This window comes from Sminthopsis crassicaudata, chromosome 1, assembly GCF_048593235.1.
Source record: "Sminthopsis crassicaudata isolate SCR6 chromosome 1, ASM4859323v1, whole genome shotgun sequence".
Taxonomy (NCBI): domain Eukaryota; kingdom Metazoa; phylum Chordata; class Mammalia; order Dasyuromorphia; family Dasyuridae; genus Sminthopsis; species Sminthopsis crassicaudata.
The window spans coordinates 475,748,318-475,771,713 of NC_133617.1; the positions used below are offsets into that span (position 1 = coordinate 475,748,318).

At 37.1% G+C, this 23,396-nt stretch overlaps 1 protein-coding gene across 1 annotated transcript in view; it reads left to right on the forward strand.

Annotated features, from left to right (window-relative positions):
• FAM20C (FAM20C golgi associated secretory pathway kinase) overlaps positions 1 to 23,396 on the forward strand; it is a 147,911-nt gene that overhangs the window by 107,211 nt on the left and 17,304 nt on the right. The window contains exons 4-5 of the mRNA XM_074281085.1: positions 2,867 to 2,959; positions 5,918 to 6,033. Of these exons, the coding sequence (XP_074137186.1) occupies positions 2,867 to 2,959; positions 5,918 to 6,033 (209 nt within the window). The remainder of the gene's footprint in view (positions 1 to 2,866; positions 2,960 to 5,917; positions 6,034 to 23,396) is intronic.

Here is a 23,396-nt window from a genome sequence, read left to right on the forward strand (position 1 = left end):
TTGAGCAGGTTGAGACCAGACACCAAGAGGCAAGTCACGTAGGCTTTAGCCGCTGATCTCTGAAGTCTTTTCAACATTAGGATTCTACAGCACTATTGGAAGGGAAAATGTGGAGGGCCTGTGAGTCTAAGGACATAGGCAGCCAAGAGGACCCCAATGGAGAGCTTTAAGCAGCATTAGGGGTGAATGCCAGAGATCCTGGATCACAGAAATGGCTTTCTCGCTCATGCTTCTGAGTATCCAGGGGGAAAGGGCCCAAGCTCGGTGCAGTTGGTCTCAGCTGTTCCATTGGGAGCAGGCAATTGGAATCACCTGGATGAAGCAGAAAACATTGGACCACAAATTCTGACAAATCTCTGGCTCCCACTCAATCTGCTCCAGTCCTTCTACAGAGGAAATCACTGGAGTGTGTCACTGTGAACAAGAAGCTGTCCCAGCAGCCCCTTCCAGCAGGTGACTGGTTATTTGACAGATACACTACCCACCCCAGCTGTGTGTACTGTCAAAGAGCGAGGTATTGTTGCAGACAACAATTATTTACCTCTGGAAAGGGAGTGAATAGATTGGATTATTTATGTGGGCTTAGGGAGGTCGAGTTTAATATTAACATCTTATGTTTACATGGTGAAATCTGTGACTTTCATTTCCCTGGTTCTATAAATGAACAAACAACAATCTCCCATGCCTCCAGAGCAGGATCTCGCTTATCATGCTTCAGAAACCCCAGGAGGAGTGTTTCCAAAGAACCAGGACGGCTCCCTTTCTTCCTTAAGGAAGCAAGCATGTTAGGTTCGGACGGCTGCAGCAAAACAATGGGCTTTATTTCAGAGATGATAAGGTCCATGCCAGAGAGAGAGGAGAGCAACTGATACATGACTATGGGGATATGTATGTACTCAGAGAGTCACTGATGCTGGGAAGTAGCTTATTTATATATTGTGATCAGTGAAGAGCACTGGACTTAGAATCAGCCGAGATGGGGGTTCAGATTCTTTCTACCTTTGGAACTTACTAATTGAATGACCCTGAGCAAGCCAGACATTTATTCTCATGAGCTTCAGTTTCTCCATCCATAAAATGGATCTAATATACCTCTTACTACTCTACAGGATTGTTATAAGGATCAAATCACATGATGTTTGCAAAACATTTTGTCAGTCAAAGTTCTGTCTAAATTTCAGTTTATCATGGTAGGGGAAGGAGAGTAGTGGTTTTTGTTTTTATTTTGATACATACTTGTAATTTCATGTCTGAAAGGAAACTTCCAGGAAATTACATGTATGTACTGGAAAAAAACCTACCACATACATGTAATTTCATGATTGTAATGAAACTCCCTCGGGTAGCTAGCTGGAACAAGAGGTAGAGTATAGAGTCTAGAGTCAGGAAGACCGAGTTCAAATTTGTCCTCAATCACTTCCTAGTTGTGTGATCTTTGGCAAGTCACTTCAACTTTTATTGCCTCAGTTTCCTCCTCTGCAAAATGAGGTGGAGAAGGAAAGGGAAAACCAAACCATTGTCTTTGCCAAGAAAATTTGGGATCACAAAGAATTGGATGTGATTGAAACAATAGAACAACAACAGGAGGGGGGAAATGTACATGGGACAAACTTCTAAATTCAATATGTACCATTAACATTATAGTTTAAGTGTATAAACAATGAACAAAATAATAAATCAAACCCTAATGTATGGTATTAGTAAAATTTTGAAGTGTAAACACTCACTCACACTGAAAATTTAAGTTGGTTCCAGCATACTTCTGATTCATATTCTTATTTGTTTCTCACAGCAACTCCAGACTAGATAGTATAAGCATTATGCCCATTTTGCAGATAAAGAAACTTGAAGACCTGGAAAACAGTGTGACTTAGAAAAGATCTCATTCAATTCATAAGATAAGGACATAGAAACCATCTAGTTCAACCCCTTTTTTCTTATTTTTCTAGATGAGGAAATTAAGACCTGGAGTGTTAAAGCAATTTGCCCAGTACCACACATGGCTAGTAAGTGGCAGAGTTGAGATTTGCAAGCAGATCCTCTGGCTTCTGAATCCGGAGCACTTTCTACTGTACTCCCTTACTTCATGCTGATTCGATTTAGTTCAACACAACAGACATAATATCAGGCAGAGCTGGAGGGGGGAAAAGTATCTTGATGCCATTTACATTCTACGTAGGTACTATATCACTTACAGGTGGCAGAACTTGCAAATAGACCAACAGAAGAAAATTGGGGCCAGAGGACAAACTGTCACCAAGAATGAGGTCCCCATTGGCTTAGGGACCAAAGCATTTAGGTCCTTAATGAAGACTAGGTCACCTTGACATGTCAACTTTCAGGAGATACCCAGAGGAAGATGAGAGGATATTCCCCTCTCCCTATCTCCCATCCCAATTCTTCTTCACTTTTTAGTTGTTCAAAGCAAAATCATATGGAAACAGGCAAATCAGTTTTATTTGTTTATATTCCACATAGCATTTAAAATTCTAAGCAAAGAAAAGGTTTTTGTGTATGCTAATTAATAGGAATGAATTGTGTGGTGGTAGTCTACATTTTCTAAGCAATACTGACTTTTCTCCCCTTGTCTAGATTTTTCATCTACGTGTGTGTGTGATCACCTCCAAAAGAATTTAAGTTCTTTGATAAAAAGCACATTTTGTCTTTGTTTTCCTCAAATTCACCCTAGTGAGAGCTCAGCCACTGCTTGATATAGCATATAACATATATATAACATATGCATATATAACATTAATAAATATTTTTTACATGATTAAATCCCATGGGAGGGAGGATTGCTTCCTCATTGAGATATCGATTTGAGCTCATCTGTTCCTGTTTTGTGTCTTTCTTTCTTTTTTCCCAGGCAAACCAGGGAGCAGGAGACACCTCCCGACTTTTTTTATTTCTCTGACTATGAAAGACATAATGCTGAGATTGCTGCCTTTCATCTGGACAGGTAAGCTATCATTTCTTGTCTTTGCTGACAATCCCAGTGCATCTGCCCCATCATTAGCTTCACTGAATTACAGAATCTCAGTTCAAACAACTCCATGGTGAGTCTGGAGAACCCCTCCTTCTCACATCCATACCCCCACTCCCCCCAAAAAAGTCATCATTTTAGTTCTTTGTGAGAGAAATACCAATGCATGTAATCCTACACTGAGAAAGTATAACTCTACATAATATTGGATTGCTTTTCCCTCCTTCCTTCTCCACCCTCCTTCACCAGCAATTGCTGCAAATGCATCAAAAATGTGAACTCATTTCTAATGTTCATCAGAGCTAAATATCAGTAAAAGGTAAATCGATAATCTCAATGTAGTCTCTCTCTCTCTCTCACACACACACACACATACTATAATGGTTTTTTACAGATAGAATACAGTTAAATACAGATAAAATATAGTTAAAATGAACACAAATGGAAGCCTGATAAGGGAAACTGGAGGGGAAATGTCAAAGATATTTCTCTGAAATATCTCAGAAAGACATATAAAGTATTTCTAAACACTATGTGCCAGTCATTATAAATGTTAAGAATATAGAGATAAAATTAAAATGTTCTTGCCCTCAAGGACCTTGCAATTTCTTAGTAGAAAGAATGTGTTCAAAGTCTTAAGGCCTTAGTGGGAGGAGATATCTGTGGGTGGAATTAGGCAACTGGGAGAAGTACTAGTCGGTAGGAAAGGGGAGCAGGATGTTACCAGCCCACCCCACTACAGCCTTGATTGTGTATACTGGAGAATACTAGGTTTATTTTTTAGCATCACCATTCTACCTCCAACCCATCTTTTCTTTCATGAAAGCTCAAACTACATTATCCCTATAGTAGCAGAGTTCCTCAGAATGATTGCCCTAATTTTCACTATTTAAGGAATGGCTCCCAAGTCAGAGATAAATCATTTTCCAATGAACTGCTTTTGGGGATGTTTCATACTGTTTCCCCTCAACTGGTATCATTAATTTGAATCTATCTACCTACAGAATGCTCTTGGAATGTCTGTTGTTTTCTTGTAGAGACCACGCTTTCATCCCTGCAGAGCAGTGGACAGGAAAGAATAGGAATCAGGAAGCAGCTGTCCAGAGGCCCACAAAATTAAGAACTTAGGCAAGAGTGAATAATGGGAGGAAAGATTTCCAGATTTCCTTTCCATTCCTTCAGTATATCAATCATTGAGGACAAATCACTCTTTGCAAATCCTAAGTTTTCTCTCCAGGAGGATGTCAGTTGTTCTCAAATAATAAAACAAATAAGTAATAGAATCATTGATGAAGTTGTTATGTGTATCTCTATAGATTTGGGAGAAATGTTTGGGTATAAATTCTTTATGGGTGGGGACTATGTACGAGACCTCCATTTGTTTAGAAATCAGAATTATAGTAACTTATATCTGGAATATAGCCTATACCTATGAACAAGCAAAAATATATAGAAAAGACAAACAGGAGCCACAAACCCCATGTATTTTATTCTTTAGAAAATAATTATGCTTTGTTCCAAGGTTCACCAAAAAGAGCTATATAAAATTTTTAAAATTGTATCTGATAGCAACAATAAAAATTGACAGCTGACTATGAAGAAAGGAGACAGAAAAGGTAAAAGTATACTGATTTTCCCATATGATTTCTTGTTCTTCAGAACAAACGATCTATAATTATTTCATATAAAAGCAAACATTCTCAGCATACCTCAGTAGTCTAATTTATAACAGTACAAAAATTAATGCCTGTTAATTATGTCAGTGAAGATTGGGAAAAAGTTAGATTATGTTCAGAACACCTGGTTTAAGAAAATACAGGGATGATGGGCATGGTGGTGCATGTCTGTTACTGAGGAGGCTGGTTGAGTCACATGAACTCAGGAGTTTGGAGCTCAAGAAGGGCTAAAGCCAATTGAATGTTTACATTAGGTTCAGCACCAAAATGATGAGCTCTTGGGAGTGAAAGGCCATCAAACTGCCTAAGGAAGGGTAAACTGACACAGATCAAGGCAGGGGAAACAGAACAGGTTAAATTTTCTGTGCTGATCAGTATTGGTAGTGGGTGATGACTTCATTTCTTTCCTGAGTGAGATAGAGAGGGAGGAAGGAGGGAAGAGAGAAAGGAAGAAGGAAGAAAGGAAGGAAGGAAGGAAGGGGAAAAAAAAAGGAGCATATACTCCAATATATAAAGATTTACATTAACAACTAGTTAATAGTTTTAATGTTTTATTTGACCATGCATATCTGATACAAGGATTTATTTTTCTTTTATTTGGGAGGCCCAGGAGAATAGAAGTAGGGGTTACCAAAATGAAGGGGGGAAAAAAGGAAATAGGAAAGTAAGAAAGGAGGATCATCAAAGCATTTGAAATGCATAGAACAGAACAGAGCAAAAGTTAGTAAGAAACATAGACAAGTAGGACATCTTGAAAAAATATGTTGAATTTATTATATACTTAAAAAGAAAAGCAAGCTATGATTCACTCTTTCATGTACAACTTTTTTTTTCTGCCTGTCCTACTTTACATATAGAAATTCTCCATTTATTTGGTGTTAATTAGGTTCAGAATGTTAAAAGGAAAAAAAATAGCATTTTAACTAAAGGGTAGAAAAAATTTCACTTATGTAGAAAAGAATGCTTCCATAATGCTAAAGGATATATTCTTCAGCATTTATGTAGCCTTTCTCTTTTGTGTCTATCTCCCACAACCTGAGGCAGCAAAAAGATGTACCCATTGGGTGCTCTTAATCCCAGCAGTCCCTCACTAAAACTGGGTTTCAAAAATAGTAATACAAGATTCTAAGTCATTTAATTAAATTTAAAATAACTCAGTTGAGTTGAGCCATTTGTGCCATGTACACATGTAAAAGAGCCTCACTACAATATTTTGTGTTTAACTTATTGTTATTATTTTTGTTATTTTTACTACTAGAATCCTAGATTTTCGCCGTGTTCCTCCAGTTGCAGGCCGGATGGTCAATATGACCAAGGAGATAAGGGATGTCACAAGAGACAAGAAGCTGTGGAGAACATTCTTCATCTCTCCAGGTAACATTGCATACCTACACAGCTACAGCCATAGTGATTCTCATTTCTGGAATTCTGGGAAGATGGGAAGGGAAAAAGTCCATCTGTTTGGCTTGTTCCTACCCTAGGGGCTATTGAACACTCTGGGTGTATCGATTTGATTTTCTTTATAATGAAGGACTAACACTGAGTTTTCCTTGTAAATTTGGTAGCTTCACAAAGTAAATACAATGAAATCCTGTAATGTCAGGATTCCTGCTATAGAAGATGAAGCAGAATAAATAAGGAAATATTAAATGAAGGAAACAATTCCCCAGGGGTCAGTTTGGACATTTTATAGAGGAATCTGTTTTTAAAAAAACATTTTATACAGGGGAATTTTATAGGGCAATCTGTTAAAAGCAGGAATGAGGTTTCATGTTAAAATAGATTGAATTTGCATCCAGAGAGCTTACCATGACATCCATTTAACAAAAATATATTAAGTACAGTGTGTAAAAAACATTGTGTTATATCTGGGTCTACAAAATATCCTCTTGATAGCATTAAATCTATAAATTAATTTGGATGGTATGATTTTTTTATTGGCACAGCCCAAACATGAGCACTAAATATCTCTTCAATTATTTATATAGAAATCACTGTGCTTGGCATATAATGTTTAGAGAAGATAAAAATTCCTTCTTCAGGTAGTATTCAACAGGGACATAAATCATGTATGCATATACCTGATATGTAGCATGGTGATGTGTGGGAAACATTCTGGATTTGATCGACAAACCTGGGTTTGAATTTTGACTTTGTCACTTCCTATCTTTGTGGACAAATTATAATCTCTTTAGACTTCTATTTTCTTTTCTGTAAAATCAGATTTGATTAGACAACTTCTATAAGAATTCTATTCAATTATCTTATATTATATGATAATTGTATTAGAGACATCAGTTATTGAGAATTTATTACATGTCTACTGTGTTCCAGGTTGTATGTTGGGCTGCTGAAAATATAAGTATGTAAAAAGAATAAAACAGGAGGCAGTTAGATAGTTCAGTGAATAGAGTACTAGCCCTGGTAGGGACTGAGGACCTGAGTTTAAAATCTAAACTCAGACACTTAATACTAGTTATATGATGCTGGGCAGGTCACTTAACTCCAATTGCTTTACCAAATATAATAATAATAATAAAATGAAACAGTTCTTTTCTCTTAAAGATCTTACATTTGGAGAAAAATAAAGATTCCTGTGGAGTTAAAAAGTGTCAAAATTTCACTTGCAATCTAGCAACAGAATTCCATCACTGCAGCTAAGAGAAGTCTAAATACCCAGATTGGAGCACAGAGTTGAGAATTGCCTGTATAATTATTTTTAGGTTTTCTCAGTTACCTGGATTCTTCAGACAAAGGTGATTTATTTTAACTTCAATTATCCAAATAAATGCTTTATTTAATTTTAAATCACTTTGACCTGCCCCTTTGGGTCCCTGCCCATCCATTGTAAAGCAATGCCAGCAGTCCTTTACAAGGTGGTTATGCTCTGTTAATAGAGAGAGATGTACCACCTAAACAGATCTGGGGCTGGTTGCTGTTGTTTTAAAATGCATCCATTCACATAATGGTAGCCACCAAAAACCCCAAAAGATGCCAAGTCAGTGTTGCTGGATTTTTAATCTAGGATGTTTCAGCTAGTGATTATTCTCTATGTACTTGGAGTTGTGACATTTTGAATGGATGGATAGATGAACATTTATAAAACACCTACTATATGTAGTTAAGTGCTAAATTCTATGATTACATTGGAAAAATTCAGTCCCTATTCCCAAGGAAGTCTCATTTTAATTAGGGAAAACAACACATAAAGGATGGTTTAATCTCATGGAGGATGGAAGTCCAGATTGCCCACAAGTCTGAAAGATGTAGCAGTGTATAAGGTGATACCACTTTATACCATTTAAGACTTTTAGAAGAGTGAATCAGGGGCGGAGCCAAGATGGCGGAGAAGAAACACACGACTCAGTGAACGTCCTCACTCCCTCACAACCAATTAGATAAATTAAGTCTCAAAATTAGCTCAGGACTGATAGATACCACAAGGACTGGAAGCACGACTTACCAGCTGAAGAGAATCTGGAGTTTCAACAGGAAAGGTCAGTTCTCAGGGGAGGAATAAGAAAGACCAGCACAGACGGTGGGGTAGGGGCACACTGCGCCCATTGCGCTGGGAGGGCTCTGGGATCAGAGAAGCCACTGAGGTAAAGGAATCTGGCACAGGCTGTTAGCTCTTCTCTGCTAATTATTTAGCAGTTCAGAAGAGAAAGCCAAAATATTTTAAAACTCAGATTAGATTTCCCCCCCCCCACCCTGGGGGTGACTCGGCAGACTCGGCACCAGGGGGTGTGGCCTCAGCTACCTCCTGAGAATAGTTAAGAGACTGACAAGTGGGTGGATACGGCCCAAGGCAACACACACGGCCTAGCTTAGCTGGAGGGAGTGGAACTCAGCTCCAGGAAGTCCCAGAGAAGCGGAACCTTTGAACTAGGGACCGCGGTTTCTGGCAGACACTTCCAGTTTGAGCGCAGGGGCTTCTCACGTCACCTGCTGCAGACACCCACTCCCCACCCGGAAACATAGGCTGAGCTTCTTGCTGTCTTCACTATTCTACGCCCTCAAAGCACAGCAGTGCTAATCACCTCTGAGGCGCTTCCAGGGAGGGGGTGGGGAACTCTCTCCCAGAGCTCTCTCTTAGCGCGGGCGCAGGGGCCGCTGCATCCATCCGGTCTGGGAGGAAGCTGGTAAAGAAGTAAATAATTTCCTACCCCAGGGACAGACCCCAAAACATTTTTCTAAGTATGAGCAAAAAAGCTAGAAAAACTATAGATTCCTTCTATACAGAGAAAGAGCGGGTACCCAACCCCGAGGAAGTTAACAGCAAAGATTCAGAAGATAACAACCTAAAGGGGAACGATTCCTGCCCCCCATCACATAACTCTCTCCTAGAAGAAGCTCTTAAAAAATTGAGGGAGATCGAAGAAAAATGGGGAAAAGAAAGGGAAGTTATGATAGAGAATAACAACGTCCTGAAATTGGAGTTGGAAAAAATAAAGAATTCACAGGAGATGCAGGGAAACAAAATTAGTGAATTAGAAAAGGTTAAAAAAACACAGGAAAGTAGGATATCTGAATTGGAAAAGATAAAAAAGTCTCAAGAAAATAGAATTTCTGAATTGGAAAAAGAAAATAATTCTCAAAAAAAAAAAATTAGGGAAATGGAAAAAAATTCAATAGAGCAAAATAATTCATTTAAAAACGAAATTGGGCATTTACAAAAAGAACTAAAAACTGTGAAAGAAGAAAATAACTCCTTAAAAGTCAGGATGGAACAAATAGAAATGAATGATTCACAGAGAACCCAAGAATCAGTCAAACAAAACAAAAAAAATGAGAAGCTGGAGAACAACGTCAAATACTTACTGGGAAAATCTATAGACCTGGAAAATAGATCTAGGAGAGATAATCTGCGGATTATTGGACTTCCAGAAAACTATGACCAAAAAAAGAGCCTAGATTCTATTTTACAGGAAATTATCAAAGAGAACTGTCCAGAGATAATAGAAACAGAAGGGAAAGTAGATGTGGAAAGAATTCATCGAACTCCTTCTGAAATAGACCCTAAAAAAAGAACACCACGGAATATTGTGGCTAAGCTGCAGAATTACCACACAAAGGAGAAAATCCTGCAAGCAGCTAGAAAAAAACAATTTAAATACCAAGGTGCCACAATAAGGGTCACCCAAGATCTGGCTGCCTCCACATTAAAAGATAGAAGGGCCTGGAACCTGATATTCCGTAAGGCAAAAGATCAAGGACTGCAACCAAGAATGAACTACCCAGCTAAGTTTAGCATCTTTTTCCACGGAAGAAGATGGTCATTCAATGAAACAGAGGAATTCTATATGTTTCTAAGAAAAAAACCAGACTTAAACAAAAAATTTGATCTACATCCACAAGACTGAAGAGAAACAGAAAAAGGTACACAGAACCCTTGAGAACTGTAACTCTGTTGTGGGTATATAAAAAATACTCAAGGATAATTTGATTTTACTGATATAAAAGAAAAAAAGGGGGGTGTAGTAAAGGGAAGGAGGTCGGTTCAGAAAAAGGGGAAGGAGTGATAAAAAGAGGGAAACTACATCCCAGGAAGAGACATAGAAAATACACCATATCTGAGGGAACTTAGTGAGGGGGAGAATCATTGTGTGAATCTTACTCTCATCAGAAGAGGCTCAAAGAGTAAATAATTAACATATTTGTTTTTCAAAGAATTTTCTCTCACCTCATTAAAAGGGGGGAGAGGAAAAGGGAAAAGGAAAAGGGGAATAAGTGAAGGGACTTGGAGGGAGGGGGGAGGGATCCTAAAAAAAAAAAAAAAAAAAAACTCTAAATTTAATTAATCTTAGTTCCTCTACTATATCATTGTACCTCATTGTTAAGAGACTTTTCCATGTTTCTATCTTGATTTTGGAAATGCTGGAGTTATCACAGGGATCAGGATAGTGGACTCATTTGATGATATGCTATAGGTAACTGAAACTGCCCAAAGCACAAAAATGAACAAAGAAAGCTTCTGGTTAATGTGAAAGATACTCATCTGGTCTCACAGTTTTAGACATTACAAGGATGCCTCGGTCAGAAGATTTTTTCCTAGCTCTCTCTAATTCATCCAGATAAAAACCAATTAAGATATTTGATTATCTGTGCCTCAAGCTTTGCTTGAACATAAAAGCCCAAACTAACAGCCTTTTTTCTATAGATTTTCCAGATCAATATGCTCTGCTCTTTTCCTTAATTGTGCTCATAAGTTTGTCAAAATCAATCTCCATAAATCCATAATTTAATTAACTCTATTCTCATCACCAAAAGTGCAGCGAGTCCCTCAAATACTTCATTCATTTCAGAACACAGTTAACCAAGGACCAAATCATATATGAAAGGCCCAAAAATATCCACTGGAAGAATACATTTCCATTCAGCATCTCTCATAAAAAATGATACAGCCCCATAGGACCTTAAAATTATTGACTTAAGACAGTAAGCAGGGAATACTTAATTAGATCTTATTAAAATCAGAAGAGACCTTGGTAATTCTTTTAACAAGCTACCCAATATAGGAATCCTTCCTAAAGTATATTGCCTACATGGTCAATTACCCTTGCTTGAACACTTCCAGTGACAAGAAACTCACTACCTCACAAAATTATTTTGGACAGCTCTGTTTGTTAAGTTTTTGTACTGTGCCATAATTGACATCCTTAATAGATTCTAACCAGTGGGTCATAGTCTGTCTTTTGGTAAAACAATCATTTTTTTTTCTTCAGCTACATGATAACTTTTTAGATAATTTATGGAGATGTACTGAATTTTCCCTTTATCATTTCTTCTCCAAAATAAACCACTTTGGATCCTTCAGTCCATAGCAAAAGGTCTGGTACATTTTAGGCATTTAAAAAATGCTTGTTTGCTTGATTCAATCAATTCAGAGCCCTCTTCCAACTCAGTCCTGGACTCACCTTAGCTGAGGAATCCAGGACTATCAGAATGGCTGATGAGTTGCTTTAAATTGTTTCCCAGAATCCTGCTGTATTCCCAATGTGCTCCAGCCCAGAGCATAGTGAAATGAATACTTCCTTTTATCTGAATCCTGTGCTTTTGTTAACAGATTGAGAGAGACACTTTATTTCCTTTCTAGTCAGGCCCATTTAAGCAAACATGCCCAATTGGGAGCTTAAATGCATGATCTTAGAGATGGTCTGTCTACAAATGACTACTCCCAGAAATGTAGACTTTGAGTATAAGTCTAAAGTTTTCACTGGAATAGGTCCAGGGAATCTTAGCACATTCTTCTGCTTCCAAACCTATGGATATTATTATTTCACTTCAATTGGATGTAATTCAGCATAGTGTAATTCGGTAAGCACCTTTAAGAGCTGGGGTTAGATATGAAAATAATGAAAAACAGTGTTTCCTCCCTAGATACATGCATTCCATCAGAAAACACAACATTTAGAGAGAGAATTCATTATAAAAGAACTAGAGGGGAAAGAGAATAGGTAGCGATAGTTAGATGGCTCAGTGAATAGAAAACATAGGACTTGGAATCAATAAGACCTGAGTTCAAATCTGGCTATCAACATTTACTAGTTGTGTGATCCCGGGCAAATCACTTAACTCTGTTTGCCTCAGTTTCCCCAATTGCAAAATGTACTGTAGAAGGAAATGGCAAACCATTCTAGTATTTTTGCCAAGAAAACCCCAAATGAGATCACAGACATGACTGAAAAACAATTAACTAACTTCCTATGGTTATTATGTAGATCAAATGAGATAATAATATTGTAAAGCACTTTTCAAACTTTATTAAAGTGCTCTTCAAATGCTATCTATTATTATGATTAGCAGTAGAATTACTAGTGGTATTAGGGAAAGCATCCTGTAGGCCTGAGGCATCTGAAATAAGGTTGAGACAAATAAGGTTGAGGCTTTCTAAATGAAATAGTAAGGAGTGGAAATGTCAATAATTTTTAAACTTACTTTTATATCCTTTGCCACAGAGTGGACTCACACTAGCATGACTACTAATGAATAGTAATTTACCAAGATAAAAAGGAGCAACATTAAAAATGTCAGCCATAGTCTTTAAAATAATTGAGGGAGCCATTTAAGCAATCCATGCTACAGATAGTGCTTCTATTCACATTTTACAATTTCAGAGGGCCATGGAACCCCATTCCCCACACGTAAAAGACGGTCTGAGTCAGTTATTATTCTGGGCAGAGAGACTGAAGTACTTCACTTCCCATTTGGGATCTGGCATTTTCACTCTGGCTTCAACTTTGAGTTTGAAATGACCATCAAAGATCAAGATAAATCATGAGGAGTTTCTTCAAAAGAGGGGCTGGACTTGGAATTTAATTACTTTACCATAGGGAAATCACAGATGAAGAAACATCTTCTCAATCCAGAACAGTGGCTTCTCTACAACTAATGGTGTTAAGAGATGTAGAAGTTAAGTGGGTGCAGCTTGGGGATGTAGTGGATAGAGCACTGGGTTTGAGGAACAGAAAGACTCTTCTTCCTGAGTTCAAATCTGTCCTCAATCACTTATTAGCTAGCTGTGCAGATGAGGGAAAGGAAAGGGGGAACCCCGTTTCTTGGCGCAAAGATCCCATGAGGAGCAGTGTCCCTGTAAATGAATTTACAGGCCCGAAAACCTAGATTGATAAAAAGGTTTATTGTAGAAATTTGGAAGTAAAGCTCAGTTAGAAAGACACCAGGGCCAAACGTGGCCACTGGGCAGGAAGGAACCCTTACATGGCTGGAAGGATACCATGTGTTAGGTGGGGAAGGGCTCCTGCAAAGAGAGAGCTCCACTTTAGCCTTTTTATACCTAAAAGAGGCTTTGTGGGTGGTAGCCCAAGTTCTTGGCAGGCTTTTCAGTTAGCTCATTTCCGGTGGGGGCTGGAAAAAGCTGAGCTAACAGTGGGGGCTAGGCCCGGATATTCAAAAGGGTGCTTTTTTGACCAGAATTTGTGAATCAAGGTCAGCCATTGGCCAATTAGAAAGGAATCTTAAAGGGACCTCAACCCCTATCAGTGTGACCCTGGGCAAAAAAATTGCATTCTGTTTGCCTCAGTTTACTCACCTGTAAAATAAGCCAGAGAAAGAAATGGCAAACCACTCTAGCAAATTTGTCAAGAAAACTCTAAATGGGCTCACAACTGAAATGACTAACAAATACGAGGATGTTTTATCTTGCCATCTCTGAGAGGGCAGATACTACTAATAAATAAAAGACTGACCTTTGAATCAGAAAGACCCAGATTCAAGTATTACCTCAGGTATGTATTAGCTTTGTGATCAGAGAAGGTCATTTAATTGCTCAGTGTCCAAGACAACTATCTAAAAAGGGCTGGTTAACCTTTTTTAATATCTAGGATGTTCTGCCCCAACCTTGTCAATCTGGTGACACCTGTAGATCCCTTCTAAAAATAGCATCTGTTATCTATACTCATAATGGAAGGAAATGCTAAATTTCTTTAGAGGTTAGTAAAAATAAAGCTGTATTTTTTTTTAAACCATCAAGATTTATGGATCTACCTATAAACCACATAGGGAGCCATGGTCTAAAGACTATAAATTCTAGTTGAACGATATTTGATTATCTTCAGTAGAGGAAGCTGCCAAGACATTCCTGGGCAGATGAAATCACAGGTCTAAACATCCTCAAAAATATATAGATAGATTTTAAAAGTACAATATTGCTTTAGGTGATCCAAATGATCTATGTTTCAACTATCCCCATGTCCAAAATGCATCTATCAACCAAATTTCCAAATGTTCATCTGGTTGAAAATTATGAGACGTATTCAATTTTTGCTCATACAGTAGAATGATATAGTCCAATGTCCATTTCATCATATCTTATTTTTTTAAAAACCTAATGAAATCTATTTGTGTAATGTTTATTTTACACATCCTTTTAAATCTGTTCAAAATAAAATTGAAACAGTGGAAAGAAGCATTGGAGTTGAAGTCAGAGGACCCGGATTCAAATCCTAGTCTCTGCTAGGATTTACCTGTGTGACCCTGAATAAGTCACTTAACATTCTGAGCCCCCGTTTCCTCAAATGTAAAATGAAGGAGTTGAAATAGATGCCCTAAATCTCCAGCCCTAAATCTGTGATGTGATGAATGTTGAATCTTATATAAAACTCTCTGAATGTGTGTCTTGATCTCTAGTATATTGTGTTTTATTAGCCTGAGATGACTATCCTTCATGGATGACCAAAAAGGAAAAAATTTCATTCATTTGAGTTGTGACCCCATTTGAGGTTTTCTTGGCAAAGCTCATTTTACAGAAAAGGAAGATGAAGCAAAATGGTGAAGTGACTTCCCCAAGATCATACAACTAGTAAGTACTAGAAGCCAGATTTGAATTTAGGAAGATTAGCATTCCTTACTCCAGACCCAGCACTCTGTGCATTATGGCACCCCCTAGATGCCTAGAAAGGAAGGGTATGATAAAGTGGGGAATAAAGAAATGGATGGGAAAGAGCCTAGAGTTTTGGATCAACCTCCTTTGTGATTCCTAGTTTTAACATACAGTAGTTGCCAATGTGTCAAATGAATAGGTCTTATGTCTACCAATAACTGAAATGTATATATACTTGAGAGATGGGGAAAGCATTTTATTTGAGGACATCTTGACTCTCCAAGCATTTCATTCCATTGAAAAAGTCAGTTTCTTGAGTAAATGTTTCCAGATCATAGACCACGTAACAATGGTGGAAACTGAGACTATTGATGAATTTGGATGAATTAAGAATGCCAGTAATGTTTTGCTAACATTCCCACACCTTATGCCAGTAACAGCTTACTACACAGTGGGCATCAGCCAATCAGCAAGCATTTATTAAGTATCTACCATATGCAAGAATCCTCACACTATTTGAATAGGGCAAATTTTATAAGATACTTTCCTTGCAAAAATTATCCTGTTATTAATTTATGTATGCCATTTAAGGGGAAATTTTTTGTTAAGTTTCCCTCTATATTATGTAGGCAAATTTTATTTATTATAAATGATATAATATTTAATGCTTATATAATTAATACATAATAAAATGTGCTTTATATTTATTTTATTATAAATGTTATAAATTTATTGTTCATATAATATTTTAATTTCTATTTAATTTTAGTCTATTTCTTTTTTTTCACAAAATTTGCAAAAAATCAGTTACTATCATCATTAATTATTAGTACTAAAAACATCTACATTTATGTAGTGCTGTATACCTTTAAGATAATACAGAGTGCTTTCTATCTATTGCCTTATTCAATTGAGAGGCATAGGGTATACAGAAAAAGGTACTAACTGTACTTATTGTCAGTTTCAAGACTAATACTTGGTCTTCTAGTACCTTTGGACAAGTCATTTTCCATCTCTAGATGTCACCATCAAAAGAAAGAAAGTAATATAAGGTTTCCAAATTCCCTTCTGGCTTTAACACATAGCATTCAAGGGCTCACTGGATTCCTGCTACCGTCAATTTTTCCTTCCACCTTATACTAACAGAAAATAATGTCCCCTGAATTCATGAATCATTCCTAAGCCATTATAGTCCATACTTGTGCTTGGTGGTCAGAAAATATGTCCACCTGCTAGAAATATGGGGAATGTCCTTTGGCTGAGCCAGTTAAAATAATGAATTCCAGAAGCAACATGGGAAATGTAATAAAATGCAATCAGGGAGAATTATTCGGCACTCTTGTGCCTATGGTGTTTCATCCCTGCCAAACTAAGGAGGATGGATAGTAAAGCTGGGGATAATTGCTCAAAAGCTGGGGCTCAGCTGAGACTTGTATGTTTTGGGTAAGGTTGGTTCTCTTCTAAACTATTCAGGGCACATCTTTGCATTTCTTGCAAAGTGGGGGTTTCTTGGTTTCATAAGTTCTCCATGGTTGAAGCCTAGGGAAGAAGGACCTTTCAGAGTCTTGCTAGAAATTTTTTTTAAAACATCAAAACATCAGATTTTTTTTTAATGTAACAAAGTACTAGACTGTATACTATGTGAACTACAAAAGACCATAAGAAATGGTAATTGCCTTCAGAAAGCTTACAGTCTAAGCCTAAACTTTGTGAATTGTTAAATAAACTCTATAAGAGAGGAAGCACTATACACTATATTGAAAAAAGAGCTCTAAATTAAGAGTTGAAGGACTCAGATTCTAGTCTTGGCATGTAAACTAAGTTTCTATGTGCCTTTCAGATCATTTTACTTCTGGGTCATAGATTCCTCATGTCAACCCTAAAATACTGTATGAATATGAGTCATTATTATAATAAAAGTTCCTTTCCATTTTTTTTTTTTGCCCAGACCTTTGATTTTATTGGTTTACAAAGCTCTCTCAGAAAGGAAATCATCTAGTACTCATACATATTGCTATTTGCTTTGCAACTTTAAAAAAATGATAGCTGGACATTTTAAGGTTTTCAAAGTACATTTACTTTTTCATATGATCCTCATTATTACTCTGGAAGATAAGTGATATTATTATCCTTGTTTTACAGATATGAAAACTGAGGCTACTTGGCTACCATATCTCATAAGGTCCTAAGGCATATTTGAACCCAGGTCTTTTAGACTCCATGTCTTATACTACATCTATTGTAGCTCCATTTGGGTCACTAGGAGAGCATGTGATGTGCCCTGAGTCACAAAATCAGTATATTTTAAAGGGTTTGAACTCTGTGCTCTCTGACAATAAGGCTGATTCCTTATGCACTATGTCATGCAGCTCCTATGCATTGCTGGTAGTAGTGCTTAATCAAAGCATTTGGGGAATTTTGGTTATTGTTTAAAATTTCTTCCACTAAGATCTTAAGGATTTTTTTGTGGCATGGAAGTCACCCATAGTTCTTGAATGCAGTGCTAACACAAGTTTACACAGATCCTCTTAGGCTGGAAAGGTTTCTAGTATCAATGTGGGGAACAGGCTCAGACCTAGTCCAGTTAGGTTCAGACGGTTAATCAGAAGGTTAGCCATCACATAATGATATTTAGGACCACAGCAGCTCACAGAGATCAGCCCACTAAGCTTTAATGGAATTGAAATCAGTTGAAGACAGTGGATTTAATACTTATTGAGATTTCTTTTCTTTTTTTTTTAATTTTATAATTATAAAATTTTTTTGACAGTATATATGTATGAGTAACTTTTTTTTTATAACATTATCCCTTGTATTCATTTTTCCAAATTTTCCCCTCATGATTTGTGGAAATGTTAGAGGCAGGAATTATTCCAAAGTCTCTTCTGATTTGCTTTCTGTCATGCTGACTCTCCTCCTTTTTAAACAAAAATTCAAAAACCATTCCCAACACCAAACAAGAGTCAGCAAGCTCTTACTTCCTTACTACATTTCTTCATCCTTCAACTCTGGGAGTTGGGAAACAGTTTTATTTAAATTTCACCAGCCACAAGTGAAGTCTCTTTTTTTTACTTTCTTTGGTTTCAGGAGACTCAAAGAATTCATGCCTTTGGTTATTCTTAAGTAGCTGCTTCTGCCGGCAGAAAAATGGTAGAGATAAAAATTGTCCATCTTACACATCTCCTCAACAGTGAGCAGGTAGCCAAAAGTAATAAACAAAGGATTTTTTGCATATTCTGGTAACAACAGGAGTTCTCTTTAGCCTCCATACCAGCCCCTGTCCTGATATAATAGCAAAGAAAAAGGTAATAAGCTGAAGGAAAAACGATAATTAACAATAGTTAAACTCCAATGAGGTTCTACCTAAGCTGAATGAGAAGGAAATAAAGTATTAATCATCTTTACCTGAATTTGTTTAATGGTTAGTTAATTGTTCTTGGTCCCTCATTAAAGACATTTAGTTAGAGGAGGTAGATTTAAGCTTGTTGTAAAGAACAACAATTAAAAGCACTAGTGGGAATTAGGTACATCCAAAAATGCAATGGGGCTATTAAGGGACACAGCAAGATCCTCATCAGTGGAGGTCAATCAATATAGGCAAGATGGCCATTTGCCAGCAATGTTTAGATGGTATTCCTCTTCAGCTCAGACCAAATAATCTCATGGAGATTGTGCCCCCCTCCTCACCCCGAACTGGTTCTGTGGCTGCTTGTTATGTATTTTAAAGAGAAAAGTGTGATATTGTGAAAAGAAGGCTGGACTCGGGAGTCAGAAAAGACTTGATATCAAACCCTGTGTCTAATACTTACACAAACCTGGGCAAATTGTTTTCTGTCTCTGATCTTTGGTTTCCTCATCCATAAAATGGAATGATTAATAATATCTAAACGATCTATCTTCTCAAGTTGTTGTGAAGATCAAATAAATTGATATATGGAAAGGGCTTTATGAATCTTAAACTGATGTATAAATGCCAATCATTCTATTATTAAATAAAGCCTTTGTTTCAGGCCATACTATGCATTCCACAGAATTAGACTTTATATATGATTGACAGGTATGTTCCTCCTTCCATACAAAATTGAAAGAAGCTTTAATAATGTACACAGGTACAAGTTGCCTGGGTGTGTCAGTCCCACCAACCAGGGGCAGGCTAAGTTCTGAGCAGTAGTAGATTAGATCACTGTTATTAGCATTGTATGATAAAACTGGGTTCAAAAAACAATAGCCACAAGAAATAATTAATGCTACTTTTGAAAGGACTTTTTATATGGAGGGAAAAGATATAGGTGGAAACATTCTGGGTCAACATACAGTTCAGTAGCTGGGACTTGCATGGTTTTGAGAGATGGTTCTCGGCGTATTCTCTCAGGTTGGTTTTTTGATGGATTTGGGATGGGAGGGAGGAGGTTAAATTAAATGATGGGCTTTAGGAGCATTAGCTCCCCTTAAGAGAGAGATTTTTTTTTTTTAAGCAATTTTACCAAGATTAGGGCTGCTAGAGGTTAGAGATTAGGAAACTAACTTTGGAAATTTTCTAGATTGGCCATATGGGTTGTCCCAGCCCTGCTTTCATATTGAAATGAAGAGCACTGGATTTGGTGTCAGATTTAAGTTTGAAACTCAATTCTGTCACTAGGCAGTTCGGTGGCACAATGTTGGTAAAGCAGATGAAAAGCTGAGTTCAAATCCAACATCAGACACCTGGACAAGTCACATTAATCCTGTTTGCCTCAGTTTCCTCATCTTAAAATGAACCGGGGAAGGAAAAGTCAAACCACTTTACTATCTTTGCCAAGAAAACCCCAAATGGAATCAGCATCCAGTTAGGGTCTTTGAATCCCACAAGGGAACTAGACTAGATAAACTCTTAAATTCTCTTCCAATACTTATCCTAGGAACCTATTAAGAATTTGGCTTACTGCTTTGCCAATTGAATTTAAAAGTCAATCCTGGGCCATAATTAAGGTTGTCCAATGTACAGTCATGAGACAATTGCATCTCCTTTGGCAGTTAAAGTCAAGTGGAACATGATAACCCTTTGTCAGTATTCCAACATGAATAAATGCAGAGCCCCAGAATCTCAGTTTATGAAAGAACAGTAGAGACCTTGAGAGCATTTTAGATTTTCAAGGGTAAATGAACCACATTTATCAAATTTCAGCCCCTTTGAATCTAGTTATACATTCATCATATTACTATCTGTGCTATAGATTTGTGTTGACATATTATGAACCCTAGGAGGTAGCCTCTTGGGAGATGGGGAGTCTTCTCTAATTTTCTATCTTTCCCAGGGCCTATCAAAATGGATTTTTACTTAATGCTGGCCTGGCAGTGTGGGAGGTGAAAAGAATTCTGGCTTTGGAGCCAGAGGATCTGGGTTCTCAGTGTGATGGCTTCTCTTACTTAGATACTTTGTTTTGTTTTAAATGTGAATTATTATTATGCTCTCCAAAAATTCTCCCTAAATGGGAAATTCCTTCCTATCACCACTCCTCAGGAGGAGATTAATTCCCTAGAAAGTATGGATTATTTAATTTTTGGTTTGGTATCTACTGTGCTTATTAAATGAATGAATGAATGCTATATGAATGAATTTTAATGAAAGCTAGATTTGGACAGTAGGCCATGAGCCATCCTTAAGAGGCATAAGGGTTTTCTCCATATATAAAAGCTGATATGAAATGTAGAGAAAACTAACACTTTATTCTAGGTTTTAGTATTATTCTAGTGATGACCCCCTAATCATTAATCCCAGGTGCTTTCCTTAATAAAATGAAAAGGGAATGATAGACTCTTATTGTAACAAAAGTTACATTCATATGTAAATGCAAACGAAAGCCATTTCTGCATTGAATTTAGATACTTTCTGAGAGAACTGCAGTGGAATCATTGTTGTGTTCCACCTCCTTCCCCCTTTAAAATTATGCCTTTAAAATTTGGCTCCTTTAAATGCAACAAGAGAGTATTGTATGTAATAGACAAATTTCCTGGACCAAGATAATGGAAGATCAGATAACAGCTTTCCTGTGTAAATAGATTCAGTAATTCCGTTAAAGGCACATTGTCTCAAAATGGGAGGCTACAAATTAAACAGTATCAACAGATGCACAAGTACTGAGTGATCTTTCTTTGATCATTCCATTAGTAAATATCAGACATCAGCTATTTGTTTTCCTGCAGTGCAAGATATTTCCTTAGGATTATTTCTTTGCTTATCAGATCCAATAAAAATGTTTTGTCTGCCACAGATAATTGCAAAGTTAAACTTTATTTGGGATAGCATTCTAGACTCCAGGAATTTTTCATCATGCTTGGAATTCTCTTAACTCTGTCTTTTTCCCTCAAGCCTCAGCTAAAAATATTACCTTCTGTAAGAAGCCTTTTCCACTCTCTATTAAGGCCTTCCTATTGTGGATTATTTCCAATTCATTCAATATATATGTTGTTGTATTTAGTTATTTGTGTATTTTCTCTTCCCCTATTAGATTGGGAGCTTCTTGTGAGCAGGGACTTTTTTCTCCCCAGAGCCCAGGACATAGGAAACTCTTAATAATGTTTTTGATTGAATGGATTAGGAACAGGGCCTGAATCTTAGCTCATCTACCCAGGAGTCTCATAAAAGGAGCTGAGAGAGTGGGGATAGGATAGGGTGTCAATACCAAAGAATTGAAACCACAATAAATGAATAATGAAGTAAATAAATAAATAACATGCTTATAGAGTTTGCATACATGAAGCTCAAGATCCCATTATTTATTTGGGCCTTTAGCCTGATTAATATGGCAAACAGAACAAAGAAAATTAAAAGGAGTTTATTACAAGTACTTCAAAGTAGCAGTAAGTCAAGGGCTGGTCACTGGAGGTCTGGGATGGCATCCAAGTGGGGCCAACTTTTGTTGCAAATTTATGTAATGAGATAGATAATTCAAATAGGTCATGTCAAAAAAAGAATTTTTTTTTCTTTTTCTAGCAAACTCAATTCCTCTCCAAAGTAGCAAGGACAGGACAATTTCCAAGTATACACAGATGTGTATGGAGGTGTATGTGTGACTTGCCCATGTGACTGATATCTGGGGACATCCCCCAACACTGATTTATTCACAGATCTGGGAATAATGCGTCATTCAGAATAATTTTGAATGGTTATAAAGTGACTGACTTGAACTATCGGTAAAATTGTTGGGTAGCAACTTCTGAAGAGATTTCATGATTAGAAAGGACCTTTTAAATAATGGTACAATGCAGTAGTGGGAAGCTAGGTGATGCAATAAGACAGAACATTGGACCTGGAATCAAGAAGACATCTTTCCTAATTCATATCCAGCCTCAGACACGTACTAGCTATATGAGCCTGGGTAAGTCATTGCACCCTGTTTGCCTCAATTTACTAATCCAGAAAATGAGCTGGAGGAGGAAAAGGCAAAATGCTTCAGTCAGTATCTTTGCGGAGAAAACCCCCAAATGGGGTCATAAAGAGTAATACATGACTGAAAATAATTCAATAGAAACAACATGATGCACTAGTTAAGAACAATTGACTAGAAACTAGGCAGTCTAGTCATATGTCTGTCTCTCTTAGATTAATTTTCCTCATCTTTAAAAAAGGATTAGTGTAGAAGATTGCTAAAATAGCTTCCAGCTCTAAATCTAGTCATTTCAAGGCATTATTTTTCTGGGAATGCTAATGTCTGATTTTCAGCAGAAAGAATCCACTTCCTGATTGAATCATTTTATAGGTAGTTTTGTGTACAAAATTCTAAAATATTATACCTGTAAGATGATGAGATTGATGTACAGGAAACCAATAATGAGATTGAGGAGAGCAACTTTCACCACATGTTGGAATTTAGCACTGAATGTTGGGGTTCAATCATGTGAAGAATTCACAATGGCCTTACTTTTTGGCAAGACATGGGTTTATTTAAGAGAAGGAGTTACAGACAAAATGAAAAGGTAAAATAAATACCAGGAGAGATAAATATGAAACAGAGTTAGGATAGTATATAGTTAGCAAGGAGAGTGGTTTTAACATTTAACAATGGAAAAGACAAGTTCCCTAGTGGAACTCACAAAACCAGGAGAAAGGTAGAAAATATACTCCATGGAGACCAGGAGAAAGTATACTCCATGAAATGGGAGTACACCATTGACTGGTACACTAAATCTATAGAGAAGTTCAACACTCTAAAAGAGTTAGTTAACTACAACAAGGAGAAAAACACCATAAGACATAATGAGGGGATGAGAGGAAAGACAGCATAAGGCCTAGGGATAGAAAGACGCCATGTGGTAGAATGTTGTGAAAGGTTAGCCTAAAAGGGATTTAGCAACGATGGCATGGGACAATCTGTCAATGGTCAGATTGATAGGGAAAATTTAACCTTGGGGGTTTGAC